Source organism: Podarcis raffonei, chromosome 18 (genome assembly GCF_027172205.1).
Source record: "Podarcis raffonei isolate rPodRaf1 chromosome 18, rPodRaf1.pri, whole genome shotgun sequence".
In the NCBI taxonomy this organism is placed as follows: Eukaryota; Metazoa; Chordata; class Lepidosauria; order Squamata; family Lacertidae; genus Podarcis; species Podarcis raffonei.
In genome coordinates this window covers 10,546,405-10,566,945 of record NC_070619.1, presented here as the reverse complement: position 1 = coordinate 10,566,945, position 20,541 = coordinate 10,546,405, and the positions used below count along the sequence as shown (strand labels likewise).

Genomic DNA, 20,541 nt, shown 5'->3' with positions numbered 1-20,541 from the left:
GAAATAAAAGAAGGGGGGAGGAAAAATAAAAATAAAAACCCTCCTTCTCTATAAACTATAAAGAATGAAGCGCAATACGCAGGCGTCATCTGGGTCTGACACCCCTCCAAAAACTCGCTTTTGTATTTGTGTTCAGTTTTGCACAATTCAGGGCTGCCGAAAGAGGAAGCCGTCCGAACCGCCTTCCTCTTTGCTCAAGTTTGTGGCTTTTTTTTCTCCACCCACCCCTTCTAAGAAGCAGCGCCCGGTGGGTGCTGGGTGCGTCGTAAATTTTTTCGAAAAAAGGAAAACCACCCCGAGGAAAAAAAAAACCCCGCAAGGTTTCCAGAAGCGAGCATGGGTGTGGCAGCTCTCAAAATCCGCCTAGGCCTTGAAATCATCTGCGCCCACTCTGCCTAGTGGGGTTTGTGGTTTTTTGGGGGGCTGCCGGATCGTGGCCATGCACGGAAACCGGGGGAAAAGCAGCTACAGCCCGTATTCGGCCGGACTGCGGAGGAAAGTATCGAAAGCCGGGGGCCACGTCTTGGAGACCGTCTCCAACCGAGCCAGCGTTTGGCTGAAGGTACTTTTGGCAAACTCCCGCCGGGTTTTCAGAAGGGCAGCGAGGGGCTGTATATATATTTTTGTTGTTGTTGTTTAGTCGTTTAGTTGTGTCCGCCTCTTCATAACCCCCTGGACCAGAGCATGCCAGGCCCTCCTGTCTTCCACTGCCTCCCGCAGTTTGGTCAAACTCATGCTGGTCGCTTCGAGAACACTGTCCCACCATCTCGTCCTCTGTAGTCCCCTTCTCCTTGTGCCTCCATCTTTCCCAACATCAGGGTCTTTTCCAGGGAGTCTTCTCTTCTCATGAGGTGGCCAAAGTCTTAGAGCCTCAGCTTCAGGATCTGTCCTTCCAGTGAGCTCTCAGGGCTGATTTCCTTCCGAATGGAGAGGTTTGATCTTCTTGCAGTCCATGGGACTTCTCAAGAGTCTCCTACAGCACCAGAATTCAAAAGCAGCCATTCTTCGGCAATCAGCCTTCTTGATAGTCCAGCTCTCACTTCCATACATATGTTTTGGTAATTTTAAAAAATTCATTAGAAATATATATAAACATACAACAGATTTAGACTCTGAATATCCAGATTGCTCTGAATCTCCTGGCTTCCTCGCATCCCTTCCACGGGGCCTAATGATAATATTTACAACGACATTTCAATATTTATCCGGTTTTTCCCCTTCTAAATTAGCCACACTTCCCGTTACTTTGCAAGTGGGGTTAAAATCCTGTCAATGTTTGAACCCGCTTGCAGCGGTCTCATAAATAAATCACAAACTTTTCCCATTGTTTTTTTAAAAGTTATGGTCTTTGTGATTTCTGAATTAACTTTGCCACTGGGATATCATGTTTTAAAAACGAAAATCCGTACAAAAACCTGCCTTCGAATTTGCATTGCGTCGCAGAAAGCACATTGGAAGGTGTGTTTTTTTTAATCTAACGGGTTCATCTCTGCACCTAAAATACGCTTTTTCAAACTACAACACACCATTAGGAAGCGTTTGGCTGAAGGTACTTTTGGCAAACTCCCGCCGGGTTTTCGGAAGGGCAGCGAGGGGCTGTGGGTTCGAGTGAAAAAATCCTGAATTACTGGGGGTTGATGTTCCTCGTGCAATGGTCCAAATTTCCTTTGCTTAAAGCGCCTTTCGGTCCCTTTATAAACAGGGTGGATGGAAAGGGACGGCAGAACCGTTTCCGGGCGATCGAAAAGACACGTCACGCGAGGAAAGCGGTGTGGGGAGGGAGGAGGGCAAACTCAAGCGCCCGTTTTGTTAAAATAAGAAATCGCCGCAAGATGTGGGCTATAAAGTGCCGTATTTTTCACTCTCTAAGACGCACCAGACCACAAGACGCACCTAGTTTTTGGAGGAGGAAAACAAGAAAAAAAATATTCTGAATCTCAGAAGCCAGAACAGCAAGAGGGATCGCTGTGCAGTGAAAGCAGCAATCCCTCTTGCTGTTCTGGCTTCTGGGATAGCTGCGCAGCCTGCATTCGCTCCATAAGACGCACACACATCTCCCCTTACTTTTTAGGAGGGGAAAAGTGAGTCTTATAGAGCAAAAATACGGTATATATCACAGATCCATGTGGAAACATACGTGAAGTTATGCAAAGAAAGAGGTGGTCTCCCTGCTCTGAGTCATTGCACCCTTCGAATTAAAAGCGGGGCTAAAAGTGGAAGCCGTATTATTAAAACAACGATAATATTCCCTACCTGTGTACATCACAGGATCCCAGGTGTCTTGGTCTGGTGGCCACGCCCCCTCCTCAGGCCACGCCCCTTCTCCTCAGGCCACACCCCCATTGCTTCGCACCTTCCTTGAATGTTTTTAGCTGGCTGCAAGGAGGAATGAGAGATTTTGTGTGAGGAAATAAGGATGTTTTTTACCACCTATATTGGCTGCTAACCCCAGCAGAGGTTTTCTGGAAGCAGAAGCGGTCCTTCGGCCAAAGGAGGTTCCCAGACACCCCCTACGTAAAAGATAAACGCCTTTTCTAAGTTGGCTCTCGTCACGTCGGAAAGGGGTCCGAGGGTCATCCATCCCAACCCGCTTTGCAATGCAGGAATCTGGGCTCAAGGATCCCGGAAACATGGCCATCCGAACTCTGCTTAAAAGGAGACCGTCCCATGGACGAATGTCGCCGGAAAGTTCTTCCCCACATTGAGCCGGAATCTGCTTTCTCGCCATCCGAACTGGGGGTAGGACTCGAACACGTGGCTTCAAGTTACGAGAAAGGAGGTTCCGACTCAACATCAGGAATAGCTTTCTGACGGGAAGAGCTGTTTGATTGTAGGACGGAAGGTGGACTCTCCTTCCCGCTTGGACTACTCCCGCTTGGACTACTGCCATGCGCTCTCCATGGGGCTGCCTTTGAAAGTGACCCGGAAACTGCAATCAATCCAGAATGCGGCAGCCAGACTGGGGACTGGGAGCGGCCGCTGAGACCATATAACACCGGTCCTGAAAGACCTACATTGGCTCCCAGGACATTTCCGAGCACGATTCAAAGTGTTGGCACTGACCTTGAAAGGCCTAAACGGCCCAGTAGACCTGAAGGAGCGTCTCCACCCCCATCATTCAGCCCAGACACCTGGGTCCATCTCCCAAGGGCCTTCTGGCGGTTCCCTCCCTGCGAGAAGTGAGGTTACAGGGAACCAGGCAGAGGGCCTTCTTGGTGGTGGCGCCCGCCCTGTGGAACGCCCTCCCACCAGATGTCAAGAAATAAACAACTATCTGACTTTTAGAAGACATCTGAAGGCAGCCCTGCTTAGGGAAGCTTTTAATGTCAGATGTTTTATTGTGTTTTTAATATTCTGTTGGGAGCCGCCCAGAGTGGCTGGGGAAACCCAGCCAGCTTGGTGGAGTATAAATATTATTATTATTATTATTATTATTATTATTAATACCCCGCCCATCTGGCTGAGTTTCCCCAGCCACTCTTGGGAATGACTTTTAGAGGTATTTTCCAAGTCTACAATTCTATAATTCCATGATGTCCCATAAAGCCAGCAGCTCGCATATGGCCTAAGGCCAGGGGTCAGCAAACGTTTTCAGCTGGGGGCCGGTCCACCGTCCCTCAGAGCTTGTGGAGCGCCAGACTATATTTTGGGGAAAAAATATGAATGAATTCCTATGCCCCACAAATAACCCAGAGATGCATTTTAAAGAAAAGGACACATTCGACTCATTTAAAAACACACTGGTTCCTGGACCGTCCGCGGGCCAGATTGTGAAGGCGATCGGGCTGGATCCGGCCCCCGGGCCTCAGTTTGACGACCCATGACCTAAAGCAGTCATAGGCAAACTCGGCCCTCCAGATGTTTTGGGACTACAATTTTGTCCAATTCTGCAATTCAGGAAACAAATTCAGACGTCCAATAAAGAGTATTGTTAGCCCAGAAATGGAAGCAAGAAGAAATTCCTACGAAAGAAGAATGGCAGACGAAATTAATGGACTGTGCAGAATTGGACAAAATGACAGGGAGGATTCGAAACCTGCGGGAGCAGAGATTTACAGAAGATTGGAAGAAGTATATGAATTATTTGAAGAGCAACTGTAATCAGCAAATTACGCTAGTAGGACTACAAGAAGTTTTGCAAGGAGAAATATATGAAGTGTTACAAAGTAGAAAAAGAGAGAGATATTGGTTATGAGTTTAAAATTTAATAGGGAAGATAAGAAATGCATACTAAGAGATTAGATTGGAAAATTTTCAGATGGGATTGGTGGAAGTCAAAAATTTGAATAAGTATGTTTAATTACTGTTGAAAATGATATGTTAAAAAAACTAATACAAAATTATATATTAAAAAATAAAGATGTTTTGGGACTACAATTCCCATCATCCCTGACCACTGGTCTTGCTATCTAGGGATGATGGGAGTTGTAGTCCCAAAAACATCTTTTTTTAAAATATATAATTTTTGGCCAGAGGTCATACGGCTACGGTTTCTCAAGCGCCGGCCAAGATTGACGTCAAAGCCAAAGTCATCGCTGTTGAGCAATTGTGGTTCCTAAGATACCACGAGACTCAGCCGCTCCGTGGAATAATTTGCAGAATGTGGATTTTTCTGCGGCAAAGGGCTGGACCTTTTTCCGCCCGCGTGAACCTTCGGGTGTTCAAAAAGAGGATTCGACAAATTCCCGAATCACAATTAATTCATTGCACTTATCATAACGCCCATTCTTTTTTCTTAAATTTCAAAAGTCAAACTTATCCAAAAGTCAAAACCAATCAAGAACGCCCCTCCCACAAACACTTAGTATTTTTACTTAAATTTGAAATTTTTCCAAAAGTCAGAACAAATGAATAACCCCGAGTGCCTTTTGCTTCTTCCAATGCGTTCTGAAGTTGGTGGGGCCAAAGGCTCCGAGTTCTAGTCCCGCCCTGAGTGATCCAAGTGCCTATTGGGTCTTCCAATGAATTCTGAAGTTGGTCAGGCCAAAGGTTCTGAGTTCTAATCCTGCCCTGAGTGCCTATTAGTTCTTCCAAGGTGTTCTGAACTTGGTGGAGCCAAAGGCTCTGAGTTCTAGTCCCGCCCTGAGTGATCCGAGTGCCTATTGGTGCTTTCAATGAGTTCTGAAGTTGGCAGGGCCAAAGGCTCCGAGTTCTGATCCTGCCCTGAGTGCCTATTGGAGCTTCTGAAGTTGGCAGGGCCAAAGGCTCCGAGTTCTAATCCTGCCCTGAGTGACCCAACTGCCTTTTCCTTCTTCCTAGGAGCTGCCGCGCCGCGATGGCCTGGACTCCTCGACCTCCTCCAGCCTGGCGGACCTCTCCGCGCCCACCCCGGCCGGCACCCTCAAGCGCCCCACCAGCCTCAGCCGCCACGCCAGTGCCGCAGGGTTCCCCCTCTCGCCGGCCGTCCCCCGGGGCATGGGAAAGGCCGCCAAGGCCTACAGCCCCTGCGATGGCGGCGAGGGCAGCCTGATGGAGCCGGAGGAAATCTCGCAACTGCTGGCCGATGTGACCCGCTTGGCTGAGCCCCTGGAGAAGCTGCGGGACGTGGTTCTCCGGGAGGGTAAGTGGTCAGGGGCCGGATTGAGCTTCGATGCAGCCCTCAGCTCTTGAAGGTCCTGGGGCCCTTTCTACGCCCAGCCACAAATTGCCGTTTGTTTTGCGTTAATAATAATAATAATTTATTATTTCTTTATTTATAAGGCTGTGTTGTATTGTGCATATTCTGCCCCTAGAGGTTGCTAGCTTGACACTGTATTGCAATGCGTCTGTTCTGCCGCTAGGTGTCGCTGTTGCAGTGGGACCCTAAATAAAAATATAATAATAGTAATAATTTATTATGTATACCCCACCCATCTAGCTGGGCTTCCCCAGCCACTCTGGGCAGCTGCCAAGAAAACACTAAAACACAATAACCTATTCAACATTATAAAGCTTCCCTAAACAGGGCTGCCATCAGATGTCTTCTAAAAGTCAGATAGTTGTTTATTTCCTTGATATCTGGTGGGAGGGCGTTCCACAAGGCGGGCGCCGCCACCAAGAAGGCCCTCTGCCTGGTTACCTGTAACCTCGCTTCTCGCAGGGAGGGAGCCGCCAGAAGGCCTTCGGGAGATGAACCCCGGTGTCCGGGCAGAACAATGGGGGTGGAGACGCTCCTTTAGGGATACTGGGCCATTTAGGGCTTTCAAGGTCAGCCCCAACACTTTGAATTGTGCTCGGAAACGTCCTGGGAGCCAATGTAGGTCTTTCAAGACCGGTGTTACGTTGTCTCAGTGGCCGCTCCCAGTCCCCAGTCTAGCTGCCGCATTCTGAATTAGTTGTAGTTTCCGGGTCACCTGAAAAGGCAGCCCCACGTAGAGTGCATTGCAGTAGTCCAAGCGGGAGATAACCAGAGCATGCACCACTCTGGCCAGACAGTCCGCGGGCAGGGAGGGTCTCATCCTGCGTCCCAGATGGAGCTTCCCTGGACACAGAATGGACCTGCGCCTCCATGGACAGCTGTGAGTCCAGAATGACTCCCAGGCTGCGCACCTGGTCCTTCAGGGGCACAGTTACCCCATTCAGGACCAGGGAGTCCTCCACACCTGCCCGCCCCTGTCCCCCCAAAACAGTCCTTCTGTCTTGTCAGGATTCAACCTCAATCTGTTGGCCACCATCCATCCTCCAACCGCCTCCAGACACTCACACAGGACCTTCACTGGTTCTGAGGTAGAGCTGGGTATCATCCGCATACCGGTGAATACCCAGCCCAAACCCCCTGATGATCCCTGACCACTGGTCCTGTTAGCTAGGGATGATGGGACTTGTAGTCCCAAAACATCTGGAGGGCCGAGTTTGGGGGTGCCTGCTCCAGATGTTTTAGGACTACAACTCCCATCATCCCTAGCTAACAGGACCAGTCGTCAGGGATGATGGGAACTGTGGTCTGAAACATCTGGAGGGCCGAAGATTGGGGGTGCCTGTTATATGGCAGCGGTGCCCGAACTATTGAGTTAGATAGGACCCAGCGGCCCTAAATTGGCAGTTTTGGGGAAAAGGAGCGGCGCATGTGCCTGGTTTTGCAACCGCCAGCTGGGGACGGGCTCTGGGGGCAGAGAAAGAGGCGGTTGCCACATCAGACGGTGGCAAGAGACTTTGCCGCGAGGAGAGGGATGCAATATTTGCCACTTCCTGCCTCTATTTTCATCCACCCGCCTTTCCTGTTTACGCCGAGCCTGCGGCAGCTGGCAGCACCCTGATAAACCCTTCGCGGGCGTGCCTGGGTGCCCGTCAAACTCCCTGCAATGTCCTCTGGCTCGGGCTTGCAGTCGGGCGCCGCCGTGCCCGCGAGGCCTGGGTTCGAATTCTGACCCAGCCACGAAATTCGCCCCGGGTGGCTTTGGGGACGGGACAGCTGCTGCCTCTCTCCGCCAAACCGACCTGCCAGGGTTCTTGTGAGGGTCGCGCGCTTGCTGGGAGCTGGGAGATCTGGGTTCGAGTCCCGACCGAGCCAGAATGATCTCTTGGGGGGGGCAGTCAATTGCCTCTCAGCCTAAGCCACCTCGAAGGGTCGTTGCAGGAGGGTTAGTTGAGGAGGGGGTGAACTGTGCAGGGGAAAGGAAAAGGTGGAAATAATAAATGCTAAATAAAACATATTGGGGGAAATTGCCGCCACCCAAAAAAAACGCACATTAGTCAAAAAAGCATACAAGACGGGAAATTGCACTAATATTCTGCTGAGTTTAGTTTAGTTTTAGTTTTAGTTTAGTTTTTAGTTTAGTTTAGTGTTTAGTTTTTAGTTTAGTTTTCAGTTTAGTTTAGTGTTTAGTTTAGTTTAGTGTTTAGTTTTTAGTTTAGTTTAGTTTAGTGTTTAGTTTCGTTTTGTTGTTTAGTGTTTAGTTTAGTTTTTAGTGTAGTTTAGTTTTGTTTAGTGTTTAGTTTATTTTAGTTTTCAGTTTGGTTTTTAGTTTAGTTTTCAGTTTAGTTTTCAGTTTAGTTTAGTTTAATTTCGTTTTTATTTTGTTTTGTTTTTATTGCAACCGTGCAATACGTGCAGAACCCGAGTTTGAAAACTGGAGAAATTAGGGGCGAAACCCGACGATCGCTCCTTCCTTCCCTAGCGGTTAGAACGCACAGGAACGATGGAGGCGGAAGATACAATCTGGGTGGGTGATGGTTCAGGGATGGGGCTCAGCGGTCAAGCGGTCAAGCGGGTTATCTCCAATGGCGCAAGAGACGGTCACTTCCTTCTTTCCAACTTCCCTTCCTGGATGTAAACAGGAAGGGAAACATTCCAGAGAAGACCTTGGACAGAGAGAGGTTGCCAACTTACCGGGTTTGGGGGGGGAACAGGGCTTTGCTCCTCCCCAAAGAATTGTGGGAGCTGTAGTTTGGGGTGCACGCTCTGCCCCAAAGAATTGTGGGAGCTGTAGTTTTGGGCGCTTGCTCTGCCCCAAAGAATTGTGGGAGCTGTAGTTTCGGGCGCTTGCTCTGCCCCAAAGAATTGTGGGAGCCGTAGTTTCGGGTGCTTGCTCTGCCCCAAAGAATTGTGGGAGCTGTAGTTTGGGGTGCATGCTCTGCCCCAAAGAATGGTGGGAGCTATAGTTTGGGGTGCATGCTTTGACCCAAAGAATAATGGGAGCTGTAGTTTGGGGTGCACGCTCTGCCCCAAAGAATTGTGGGAGCTGTAGTTTGGGGTGCATGCTCCTCCCCAAAGAATTGTGGGAGCTGTAGTATGGGGTGAGGACATGCTCTGCCCCAAAGAATTATGGGAGCTGTAGTTTGGGGTGCACACTCTGCCCCAAAGAATTATGGGAGTTTTAGTTTGCTCTGCCACAAACAATTGTGGGAACTGTAGTTTGGGGTGCATGCTCTGCCCCCCAAATTGTGGGAACTGTAGTATGGGGTGGGGACATGCTCTGCCCCAAAGAATGGTGGGAGCTGTAGTTTGGAGCGCATGCTCTGCCCCCAAAAATTGTGGGAGCTGTAGTTTTGGACGCTTGCTCTGCCCCAAAGAATTGTGGGAGCTGTAGTTTGGAGCGCATCCTCTGCCCCAAAGAATTATGGGAGCTGTAGTCCACTCTGCCCCAAAGAATTGTGGGAACTGTAGTATGGGGTGGGGACATGCTCTGCCCCCAAATAATTATGGGAGCTGTAGTTTGGGGCATATGCCCTGCCCGAAAGAGTTATGGGAGCCGTAGTTTGCCATCTTGGCACCCTGTAAAAAGTCTCTTGTGAAATGTAGTTTAAGCTGTGCAGCAAGTTGAAAAGGAAAGCCCTATTTCTCCTCAACACAGAAAACTACAGTTCCCAGAGGGGGGGTTGGCAAGACAGATTGATTGATAAACCGCTCTGGGTAATATAGCGCTCTGGGGGAATAGGGGGTCTTGCCTCCCCACGATCACCCAGTGAGCTTCACGGCGGAGCAAGGATCCTAATCTCCATAGCTCTAACCACTACACCGCCGCTGCCTCCCGAAGCAGCGGCTGGATTCCTGACCCCGTTCGAAAACTGCGCATCTCTCCTGCCCCGAGGGGCAAATGATAACGAAATTGTGGGTTCTGGAATTTATGGGGAGGAAGGCAAGGAGCCCAAGAGGCAGGTGAGAGGCAGATACAAATATTGGAACTATAGAGTTAGGAAGGGACCCAACGGTCATCTAGTCCAACCCCGAAATGCAGCTGCCTTAGATGGGGATCGAACCTGCAACCTTGCTGTTATCAGCTCCACGCTCTAGCCAGGTGAGCTGTTTGGGGGTCCGTTCTGGTTTTCTCCTTCTTGCCGAGTCCCGCAAGGCGGGCTGCCGCATCAGCGGGACGGCAGACAGAAATCCAACAGGCGCAGCGCGTGCTACAAATTGCACCGACGGGCCGTAACCGGCAGGTCTTCTCTCTCTTTTGCAGACGGGCTGGAGTCTCGCCGGGCGCTGGCCCACGAGAGCCTGGGGGACGCCTTGCGGATCCTGCGACAGGTGGTCGCGAAATACCCTCTGCTCAACACGCTGGAGACGCTGACCGCGGCGGGGACGCTCATCTCCAAAGTCAAAGGTCAGTCGCACGCTTTGCAAAATGACACACGGCTGAAATTCCTCACTTCCCCAAAACTCTCCTTTCTTTTCTAAAAAAAACACCACCTCCGTAAATTTAATCCAAATGTGATATATGCATTAGGAAAGTGCTTTTTTTCTGGGGGCGAGACAGGGGTACACATACCCCTAAACATTTTGTGAATCTATGTACGGTGGTACCTCGGGTTAAGGACTTAATTCGTTCCGGAGGACCGTTCTTAACCAGAAACTGTTCTTAACCTGAAGCACCATTTTAGCTAATGGGGCCTCCCACTGCCGCCACGCCGCCGGAGCACGATTTCTGTTCTCATCCTGAAGCAAAGTTCTTAAACTGAAGCACTATTTCTGGGTTAGCAGAGTCTGTAACCTGAAGCATATGTAACCTGAAGTGTATGTAACCCGAGGTACCACTGTATTATTATCTCCGCCAAGCCAGTCGACTCACACACAAATCCTCCATCGTCCTCCAATTTTTTCCCCATTTACTGTATTTATTTTTCCCAATTTTTAACTATAAAATGGTGGTTTTCTTGAGTCTAAATGAGAGTACCCCTAAACATTTTTTAAAAGAAAAAAAGCACTGCATATTGTGGGATGCGGGTGGCGCTGTGGGTTAAACCACAGAGCCTAGGACTTGCCGATCAGAAGGTCGGTGGTTCGAATCCCCGCGACGACGGGGTGAGCTCCCGTTGCTCGGTCCCTGCTCCTGCCCACCTAGCAGTTCGAAAGCACGTCAAAGTGCAAGTAGATAAATAGGTACCGCTCCGGCAGGAAGGTAAACGGCGTTTCCGTGCGCTGCTCTGGTTCGCCAGAAGCGGCTTAGTCATGCTGACCACATGACCCGGAAGCTGTACGCCAGCTCCCTCGGCCAATAAAGCGAGATGAGTGCCGCAACCCCAGAGTCGGTCACGATTGGACCTAATGGTCAGGGGTCCCTTTACCTTTACCTTACGGTAATATCACAAGATCAATTTTCATAAGAATGCATGGGAGTATATTACATTGCAATTTTTTTATTTCTTTTTTTATATATGCATATTTGTTTTTTCGTGCCCCCCTCATTTCCTCTCCCCCCTGTGTATCACTTTATTCTTTTATCATTGCACTTCTTCAATGAATATATTAATAATAAAATAAAAATAATCCGTAGGTTTCCATTACGAATCCAACATCGAAACTGACAAACGAGAATTCGAAAAGGCCCTGGAGATGATCGCCGTTTCCTTCAGCGGCACGTAAGCAGAGGACTTTTTTTGTGTGCTTTCCCTAAAGGCGCATGCTTCTGGGTTGTGGAATCAGAGGGGGCCCTTTAGAGGACATCCAGCTCAACCCCCAGTCAGGGAATGAAAAATTAGGGTTAGAGGCAGCTGGGCGCCCTTTGCTTGAGGTTACAACAGCTTTTAAACAACCGGTGATACCCAGGCTTTGGCCAGAGATGATGGAGACCCTAAACATTTTCCTGGGTATTTAGTGACTTTGTGGGATGGAATCAGAAGGCGATTTTGGTCCCTGATTTTTTTTGGGGGGGCAGATGTTAAATTAACTCAAGGTGACGTTACCTGGAGACGATTTGGGGTTTGTGAATGAGGAGGAACAAACTGATTTGAGGAAGAAGCGACTCAGCTACACAACTGCAAAATTAATGTGCATTTTCAGCACACTGCACAAACGAGAAACTAGGTGGCCATGGTGAGCTAAGGGCAAATTCAATATATTTTTTCAAAAAAAAGCATCTTCACGGCATTTTTTTTACATGCATCTAGATTCCACCCTGGTCCGTTGGGTAATGAATGGAGGCGAACGAACCACAGCGATTTGGAGCAAATTGCAAAATTAATGTGCTTGTTTCCTCCCTAGTTTTGCTTTATGAATGTGCTTTTTGTCCCCCCAACCAGGGTCTCCGAACTCCTCATGGGGGAAGTAGATAGCAGCACCCTTCTCTCCATCCCTCCTAGTGACCACAACCAGGTGAGGCGTCCCGGCTAATGAACGAATGACTGAAATCTTTATAGCTGAAAGCTAAAAGCCGTCACAATTGGTCACAGTGCGCAGAATACAAAAAATTGGTATGAAACTGAACCACAAGAACAGCAAAGCAAACATAAGGTAAAGGGACCCCTGACCGTTAGGTCCAGTCGTGACCGACTCTGGGGTTGCGGTGCTCATCTCACTTTATTGGCCAAGGGAGCCGGCGTACAGCTTCCGGGTCATGTGGCCAGCAGGACTAAGCCGCTTCTGGCGAACCAGAGCAGCGCACGGAAACGCCGTTTACCTTCCTGCCGGAGCGGTATCTATTGATCTACTTGCACTTTGACGTGCTTTCGAACTGCTAGGTTGGCAGGAGCTGGGACCGCGCAACGGGAGCTCACCCCGTCAAGGGGATTCAAACCGCTGACCTTCCGATCGGCAAGTCCTAGGCTCTGTGGTTTAGACCACAGCGCCACCCGTGCAAAAATCATGCCTGCATAAATTAAGGACTCCCCATCTCACTCCCCTTTATGATACTTGTCTTGGTAAAGGGATGCGGGTGGCGCTGTGGTCTAAACCACTGAGCCTCTTGGGCTTGCCAATCGGAAGGTCGGTGGTTCAAATCCCCACGACGGGGTGAGCTCCCGTTGCTCGGTCCCAGCTCCTGCCAACCTAGCAGTTTGAAAGTACGCCAGTGCAAGTAGATAAATAGGTACCACTCTGGCAGGAAGGTAAACAGCGTTTCCGTGCGCTCTGGTTTCTGTCATGCGCCAGAAGCGCTTTAGTCCTGCTGGCCACATGACCCGAAAACTGCCTGTGGACAAACGCCGGCTCCCTCAGCCCAAAAGTGAGATGAGCGCTGCAACCCCATAATCGCCTTTGACTGGACTTAACCGTTCAGGGGTCCTTCAGCTTTTTACCTTTTAAAAGTCTGGAACTGATTAATCCATTCTGCATTCCTTTCTATGGAAAAGCACACCTTGGTTTTGGAACACTTTGTTTTTGGAACGGGCTTCCGGAACGGATTAAGTTTGATAACGCGTGAGAATTTTAAAAACAAGCCCTGAAACAGCAATATGACATGGATTTTGCTATTTAACGCGACCGTTGATCCGTAAAACGAAATCGATAAACAATGTACTGCAGTCACACAATCAACCCATCAGTGGGTTCCACACAGTCACAAAAATGAAAGGAAAAAGCCACAAAAACAGAAATGCAAAATAAATAGCCAAAACAGACAGACGCTCAAATCGGAAGCGCAACACTCCAAACGGAGCACGTTCAGCTTCCAAAACCGGTTCGCAAACCAGAACACTTCCTTCCGGGTTTGCAGAGTTTGGGTTCCAAGTTGTTTGGGTGCCAAGGCGTTTGAGAACCAAGGGACCGCTGTAACACCCAGATTGAGGATGTTCAGATATGCGTGTGCATCTCTGACTTTTGCGTGGTTGGAAATTCCTCGCTCGTTTGACTAACGACGTTTTCTTGCCCCCAGTCGATGGAAAATCTCTACGGGGGAATTCCTGGCCAAGGTGGCGAAGGGATCTCAGACGGCATGGAAGGTTTCACCTCGAGTAAGTGCGAGTCTCCCTCGTGGCTTTCTGGCCTGGCCTGCCTTTTTCACTAATGCGCACCGGTTTCACTAATGTTTGGGCATTGATCCAAGCCCCCACGAATGGGACCTTGATAGGGCCATAGATATTCAAACGTCAGGCTCCTTTCGTGAGCGATAGCATGCTGGGGTTCTGGCGCGTAGCCCTCCCATGCTAAAGTTATTTCCTTAAGGAATTTACCCTGGGGAAACCAGAAACCAGATCCCTTTCTGGGAAGCTGGGAAGCAGGTCCTCCTAATCTAAACAGTATATTGAGACAATAATAACAATTGTTGTTGTTGTTTAGTCGTTTAGTCGTGTCCGCCTCTTCGTGACCCCCTGGACCAGAGCACGCCAGGCCCTCCTGTCTTCCACTGCCTCCCGCAGTTTGGTCAAACTCATGCTGGTAGCTTCGAGAACACCGTCCCACCATCTCGTCCTCCGTCGTCCCCTTCTCCTTGTGCCCTCCATCTTTCCCAACATCAGGGTCTTTTCCAGGGAGTCTTCTCTTCTCATGAGGTGGCCAAAGTCTTGGAGCCTCAGCTTCAGGATCTGTCCTTCCAGTGAGCACTCAGGGCTGATTTCCTTAAGAATGGAGAGGTTTGATCTTCTTGCAGTCCATGGGACTCTCAAGAGTCTCCTCCAGCACCAGAATTCAAAAGCATCCATTCTTCGGCGATCAGCCTTCTTGATGGTCCAGCTCTCACTTCCATACATCACTACTGGGATAACAAAAATAACTACACACACATATACACATACCCTGCCCGTCTGGCCAGGTTTTCCCAGCCACTCTGGGCGATTCCCAACAGAATATCAAAAACACGATAAAAGATAAAATATTAAAAATTTCCCTAAACAGGGCTGCCTTCAGATGTCTTCTAAAAGTCAGATAGTTGTTTATTTCCTTGACATCTGACGGGAGGGCGTTCCACAGGGCGGGCGCCACCACCGAGAAGGCCCTCTGCCTGGTCCCCTGTAACCTCGCTTCTCGCAGGGAGGGAACCACCAGAAGGCCCTCGGGAGAGGGACCCCGGTGTCCGGGGTGGAGATGCTCCTTCAGGGATACTGGGCCATTTAGGGCTTTCAAGGTCAGCACCAGCACTTTGAATTGTGCTCAGAAACATCCTGGGAGCCAATGTAGGTTTTTCAGGACCGGTGTTATGTGGTTTCGGCCGCCGCTCCCAGTCCCCAGTCTGGCTGCCGCATTTTGGATTAGTTGTAGTTTCCAGGTCACCTTCAAAGGTAGCCCCACATAGAGCGCATTGCAGTAGTCCAAGTGGGAGATAACCAGAGCATGCACCACTCTGGCCAGACAGACAGCGGGCAGCAAGGGTCTCATCCTGCGTACCAGATGGAGCTGCCCTGGACACAGAATTGACCTGCGCCTCCATGGACAGCTGAGAGTCCAAAATGACCCCCAGGCTGCGCACCTGCTCCTTCAGGGGCCAGATACAGCCATAGTTGGAGGCAGCAGGTTGCTGGAAGCAGACAGGATCTTTTGTGTGTTCTTATGGAACCTCCAGCTCCCAAGCCGGTCTATCCGGATTCTTGGGTTCTTAGGGGCTCCTGCGAGAATATAGATGGATTTTTCGGAGCTAGCTGACCTGACTGGAAGAATCCACGACCAGAAAGGCGTTTCAAGAGGACTGGAGGAAATTTAAGGACTATTTGACTAAATATTGTAATACAAAAAATTAGAAATTACTTAAAAGAAACCCATAGGCCTAGGATTAAACTAAGTTATAATTAAATAACAGGGCTTTAGAATATTAAGAAAAGTGAATAAGATGGATTATAACTGGAAATTGTTTTAGTTTAATAACGATATTGGGAAGTTGTTGCTTTCAACTACAAGGAAACTCAGAAGGGGGGGACTAGAGGAAGTCAACTAAGATGTTTAAAAGTTTGGATTTGTGAAGAATTAAGTTTGTTGTCATTGTTTACCTGTTTATTGTTCCTTTTTTCATTCGTTGATGTATTTTTCTCTTTTTTTCTGTTTTTGTGTGTCGTTCCGCTTTGCGGTTTTTGTTATAATTGTGGAAAATCTTATAAAATAATTACAAGAAAGGGAATATAAATGGGCTCGTGGCCTAGATCCTGCAGGTAGCCCCTTCTTACGTCTCGTGCCTCTCTTCCCTTTCCCTCCCCAGTCCGTCTGTCGGCCGAAGAGGTGGACATCCTCCTGCAAAGGTGCGAGGGAGGAGTCGAGGCGGCTCTACATTACGCCAAGAACGTCTCAAAATATATGAAGGACCTCATGTATTACCTGGAGAAAAGGACCGCCCTAGGTGAGCAGGGCGAGGGAGGCAGGGAGGGAAGTGGCAGCGATTTCGTCCACTCTGTTGTGGACAGTGCTGGATATTTACTGCAGTAGTAAGGTAAAGGTAAAGGGACCCCTGACCATTAGGTCCAGTCGTGGCCGACTCTGGGGTTGCGGCGCTCATCTCGCTTTACTGGCCAAGGGAGCCGGCGTACAGCTTCCGGGTCATGTGGCCAGCAGGACTAAGCCGCTTCTGGCGAACCAGAGCAGCGCACGGAAACGCCCTTTACCTTCCCGCTGGAGCTGTACCTATTTATTTACTTGCACTTTGACGTGCTTTTGAACTGCCAGGTTGGCAGGAGCAGGGACCGAGCAACGGGAGCTCACCCCATCATTGCGGGGATTCGAACCACTGACCTTCTGATCGGCAAGTCCTAGGCTCTGTGGTTTAGACCACAGCGCCACCCGCGTCCCTACTAGAGTGGTACCTTGGGTTAACTACTTAATTCGTTCCGGAGGTCCGTTCTTAACCTGAAACTGTTCTTAACCTGAAGCACCACTTTAGCTAATGGGGCCTCCTGCTGCCGCCAGAACACGATTTCTGTTCTCATCCTGAAGCAAAGTTCCTAACCCAAGGTACTATTTCTGGGTTAGCGGAGTCTGTAACCTGAAGCGTATGTAACCTGAAGCATATGTAACCTGAAGTGTATATAACCCGAGGTACCAGTGTATAAGCTAAACAAGCTCTAGCTTAGGGCCCCGCTCTCTTGGGCCCCCCCAAAAAATTAAAGGGGAAAAAACACCTGAATGTACATTTCCAAAATATAAGATAAAAAACAAATGAAATAAAACCTACATCCAGCAACAGTGTTTTGTGTTGTGTAGGCTCCTCTGATGTAAGTCAGTGGTGGCCAAACTCTGCCCTCCAGCTGTTTTGGGACTACAATTCCCATCACCCCTGACTATTGGTCCTGTTAGCTAGGGATGATGGGAGTTGTAGTCCCAAAACAGCTGGAGGGCCAAATTTGGCCATCGCTGATGTAAGTCACGGGCCCCACCTGCTCGCCTGCTCCCTAAAATATCCCTGGTTTGCTCCTTTCTATATATAGGGTGCCTACATTCTGCATGGACTGGTTGCAGGGCAATGTGGGCAAATGGCTTGAGATACCTATGAGGTCCATCAATGACCATATAGCATAGATTCAACACCAAAAACAGCGACAATTTGTTGTTGACAAAGGACAGCTGGACATATAAAGGGCCTCATTACCTTCAGGAGCTGAGGGCCTCATCAAACCTAAATCCGGCCCAAATCTTTTACATCTCCATTATGCCCAAAATTCACCAATTTGCAATGGGTGTTGTTTTTTTTAAGATAAATTATAAATTTCCCCCATTCCTTATTTTGATCTTCCTAATTTCTGATTCTCCCAGTCATTCGGCACAATCCATCAACTTAATCTGCCATCCTTTTCTGAAAATTCTTAAAAAAGAAATTTGGACTCCCAGGTTCTAGTCTGAAACAATAACGCAGGAAAGAGAAATCTAGAGTTTGCAAGAAAGGTTTTTTTAAATATACATTTTTATTTACAAAAATACACTCTCTTTTCCCTCCCTCTGCCCAGAAATGGAGTTTGCCAAGGGTCTTCAGAAAATGGTTAATTCCTGCAAACAGACCATCAGTCAGGAGGTAAGACTGTTATCCCATAATGCAGTTTGATGTAGCCATTTCTGAATTTATTTATTTTTTATACCTTTCCATGCTCTGAAAGGTGTTAAAATATGGTACAAAAATATATTTATAGTGATTAGCATGAGCAGTTAAGGTGATGTTTTAAGATTTATAGCGGAACAATTAGCCGTTTGCTTTAAGCATGAATTCATCAATTGCCTAGTCTTTTCACATAAATGACTTCTACAATGCTAAGTGATGCAAGATTTCTCTGTTTAATTCAGACAACACTGAGCAGAACTAAAGTTCTGGGGCAATTCCGTGACAACAGGGTTGAAGGACCTGGTGTTTGGTCTGCCTTCTGGTCCAGTCCTTTTCGCTCCTTGCACCAACTGACCCCCATTTTTCCTCCTTCTCAGCCTTTCATGCCGTTTTTCTCCATCTACTCCCTGGCGCTGGAGCAAGACGCCGAGTTCGGGGTCAACTCGCAGCAAGCGGCCGTCACCTTGCGGTCAGAAACATTCCTGCAGGTAAGAGGGGAGCTGGTGGAAAGAGCACGTTCCCTGTTCTTTCAGATGCGGCGGCAGCGACGCATTTACCTATCAGCTAATCTATCACAGAGCCTAGGGCTTGCCGATCGGAAGGTCGGCGGTTCGAATCCCTGCGACGGGGTGAGCTCCCGTTGCTCGGTCCCTGCTCCTGCCAACCTAGCAGTTCAAAAGCACGCCAGTGCAAGTAGATAAATAGGTACCACTCTGGTGGGAAGGTAAACGGTGTTTCCGTGCGCTGCTCTGGTTCGCCAGAAGAGGCTTAGTCCTGCTGGCCACATGACCCGGAAGCTGTACGCCGGCTCCGTCGGCCAATAAAGCGAGATGAGTGCCGCAACCCCAGAGTCATCCGCGACTGGACCTAATGGTCAGGGGTCCCTTTACCTTTAATGTTGTACTTGGCTGCTCAAGGGACGCGGGTGGCGCTGTGGGTTAAACCACAGAGCCTAGGACTTGCCATTCAGAAGGTCGGCGGTTCGAATCCCCGCGACGGGGTGAGCTCCCGTTGCTCGGTCCCTGCTCCTGCCCACCTAGCAGTTCGAAAGCACATCAAAGTGCAAGTAGATAAATAGGTACCGCTCCGGCGGGAAGGTAGCAGAAGCGGCTTAGTCCTGCTGGCCACATGACCCGGAAGCTGTACGCCGGCTCCCTCGGCCAGTAAAGCGAGATGAGCGCCGCAACCCCAGAGTCGGCCACGACTGGACCTAATGGTCAGGGGTCCCTTTACCTTTACCTTTAATCTATCAATCAATCAATCAGTAGCTGAACTGGGTTCCGCACAGTCACCAAAACAAATGAACCGAAAAAGCCTCAAAAACAGAAACGCAAAATAAATAGCAGAAACAAAAGCGTCAAATGTAATCCGTTCTGGAAGTCTGTTTGACTTCCAAAATGTTCAGAAACAAAGGCGTGGCTTCTGATTGGTGTAGGCGACCCGGAAACAATAGCCGACAGCCGCATCGGACGTTTGGCTTCCGGAAAACGTTCAAAAACCAGAACTTCTGGGTTTTCGGTGTTTGGGAACCAAGTCATTTGGGTACCAAGGCGTTTGAGAACCCAGGTACCACTGTATCGCAGTGTTGAAAACCAGAAGTCGCCCAGTTACAGCCAAAGGACTTAGCCACTCCTCATCCCTCCCTGTTATTTTTCCTCTTCAGCCGCTGGCAACCAGGCGCCTTGAGCATGAAAAGCGTCGGAAAGAGGTCAAGGAGCAATGGCACCGGGCTCAGCGGAAACTGGTGAGGTTCTGGGGCTCGGGGGCCATTTAGCTGCGACCCTCACATTGCAGGGGGTTGCACAAAGACCTTCCAACTCCAAATGCATGGTGTCCGAGTTTTGATTTTTCCTTCTCCCTCCCCGATCCACTTTCCTTTAATGCTGTGTCCTCTTAAGCTCGCAAACGCCGTTCTTTGGGTGAAACCTAGGTGTTTTTAAACGGGCTGCGTGGGTAGGATGGCCTGAAACAAAAGTGTGCATCGATTCAAAATGCTGCAGACAGAATAGAAGAAAATAAATTCAAATCTGAGCGGCATTGAACAACGTTACCACTTTTTCCCACGCTGGTGAGAAACCATTAGGGAGCAGTCTCCGGGTTCGGTCAGTTAACCAGATGCAAATTCACCCGACAGTTTCCTCGTTCAACCAACATTTTACCAACTTCTTAATAATAAGAATATTATTAATAATAATTTATTTATACCCCTCTCATCTGGCTGGGATTCTCCAGCCACTCTGGACAGCTCCCAACAGAATATTAAAAACACGATAAAGCATCAAACATTAAAAGCTTCCCTAAACAGGGCTGCTTTCAGATGTCTTCTAAAAGTCAGATAGTTGTTTATTTCCTTGACATCTGGCGGGAGGGCGTTCCACAGGACGGGCGCCACCACCGAGAAGGCCCTCTGCCTGCTTCCCTGTAACTTGGCTTCTCGCAGTGATGGAACCACCAGAAGGCCCTCGGAGCTGGACCTCCATATCCGGGCTGGACGATGGGGGTGGAGACGCTCCTTCAGAGAATATCGTGGGGGATTTTGCCGCAAGCCTTACTGAAATCAAGACATACTATGTCCGTTGCGTTCCCCTGATCCACCGATCTCGTAATTTTTACTGAAAATGAAATGAGATTTTAAAATGATGGAATATATGGAGCTGGCTGACCTTACTGGAAGAATCCGCGACCAAAAAGAAGAGGAATACCAAAAAGAGTGGAAGAAATTTAAGGACTGTATGAAATACTGTGATATCAAAACTTAGAAATTACTTGAAAGTACCAGAATAGGCCTAGGATTAAATTAAGAGTTAATTAAATAAAAAAGATTTAGAACCTAAAGGAAAGTTAAGAAATTTTATTTTAATTGGAATACTGTGTTTTTAAAAAATGATACCAGAAAACTGCTACATTTTAATTACAAGGAAATTCAGATGGGAGGGCTCAGAGGAAGCCCAAAATATGTTTA

General features: G+C 48.7%; 1 protein-coding gene across 1 annotated transcript in view; it reads left to right on the top strand.

The window, feature by feature from the left end:
• Positions 1–371: 371 nt before the first annotated feature.
• The window catches only part of ARHGAP45 (Rho GTPase activating protein 45), a 39,816-nt gene continuing 19,646 nt past the window's right edge, over positions 372–20,541 (top strand). The window contains exons 1-10 of the mRNA XM_053372298.1: positions 372–562; positions 5,260–5,560; positions 9,879–10,022; positions 11,193–11,277; positions 11,938–12,010; positions 13,506–13,584; positions 15,756–15,893; positions 17,491–17,555; positions 17,957–18,067; positions 19,243–19,323. Of these exons, the coding sequence (XP_053228273.1) occupies positions 440–562; positions 5,260–5,560; positions 9,879–10,022; positions 11,193–11,277; positions 11,938–12,010; positions 13,506–13,584; positions 15,756–15,893; positions 17,491–17,555; positions 17,957–18,067; positions 19,243–19,323 (1,200 nt within the window). The 5' untranslated portion in view covers positions 372–439. The remainder of the gene's footprint in view (positions 563–5,259; positions 5,561–9,878; positions 10,023–11,192; positions 11,278–11,937; positions 12,011–13,505; positions 13,585–15,755; positions 15,894–17,490; positions 17,556–17,956; positions 18,068–19,242; positions 19,324–20,541) is intronic.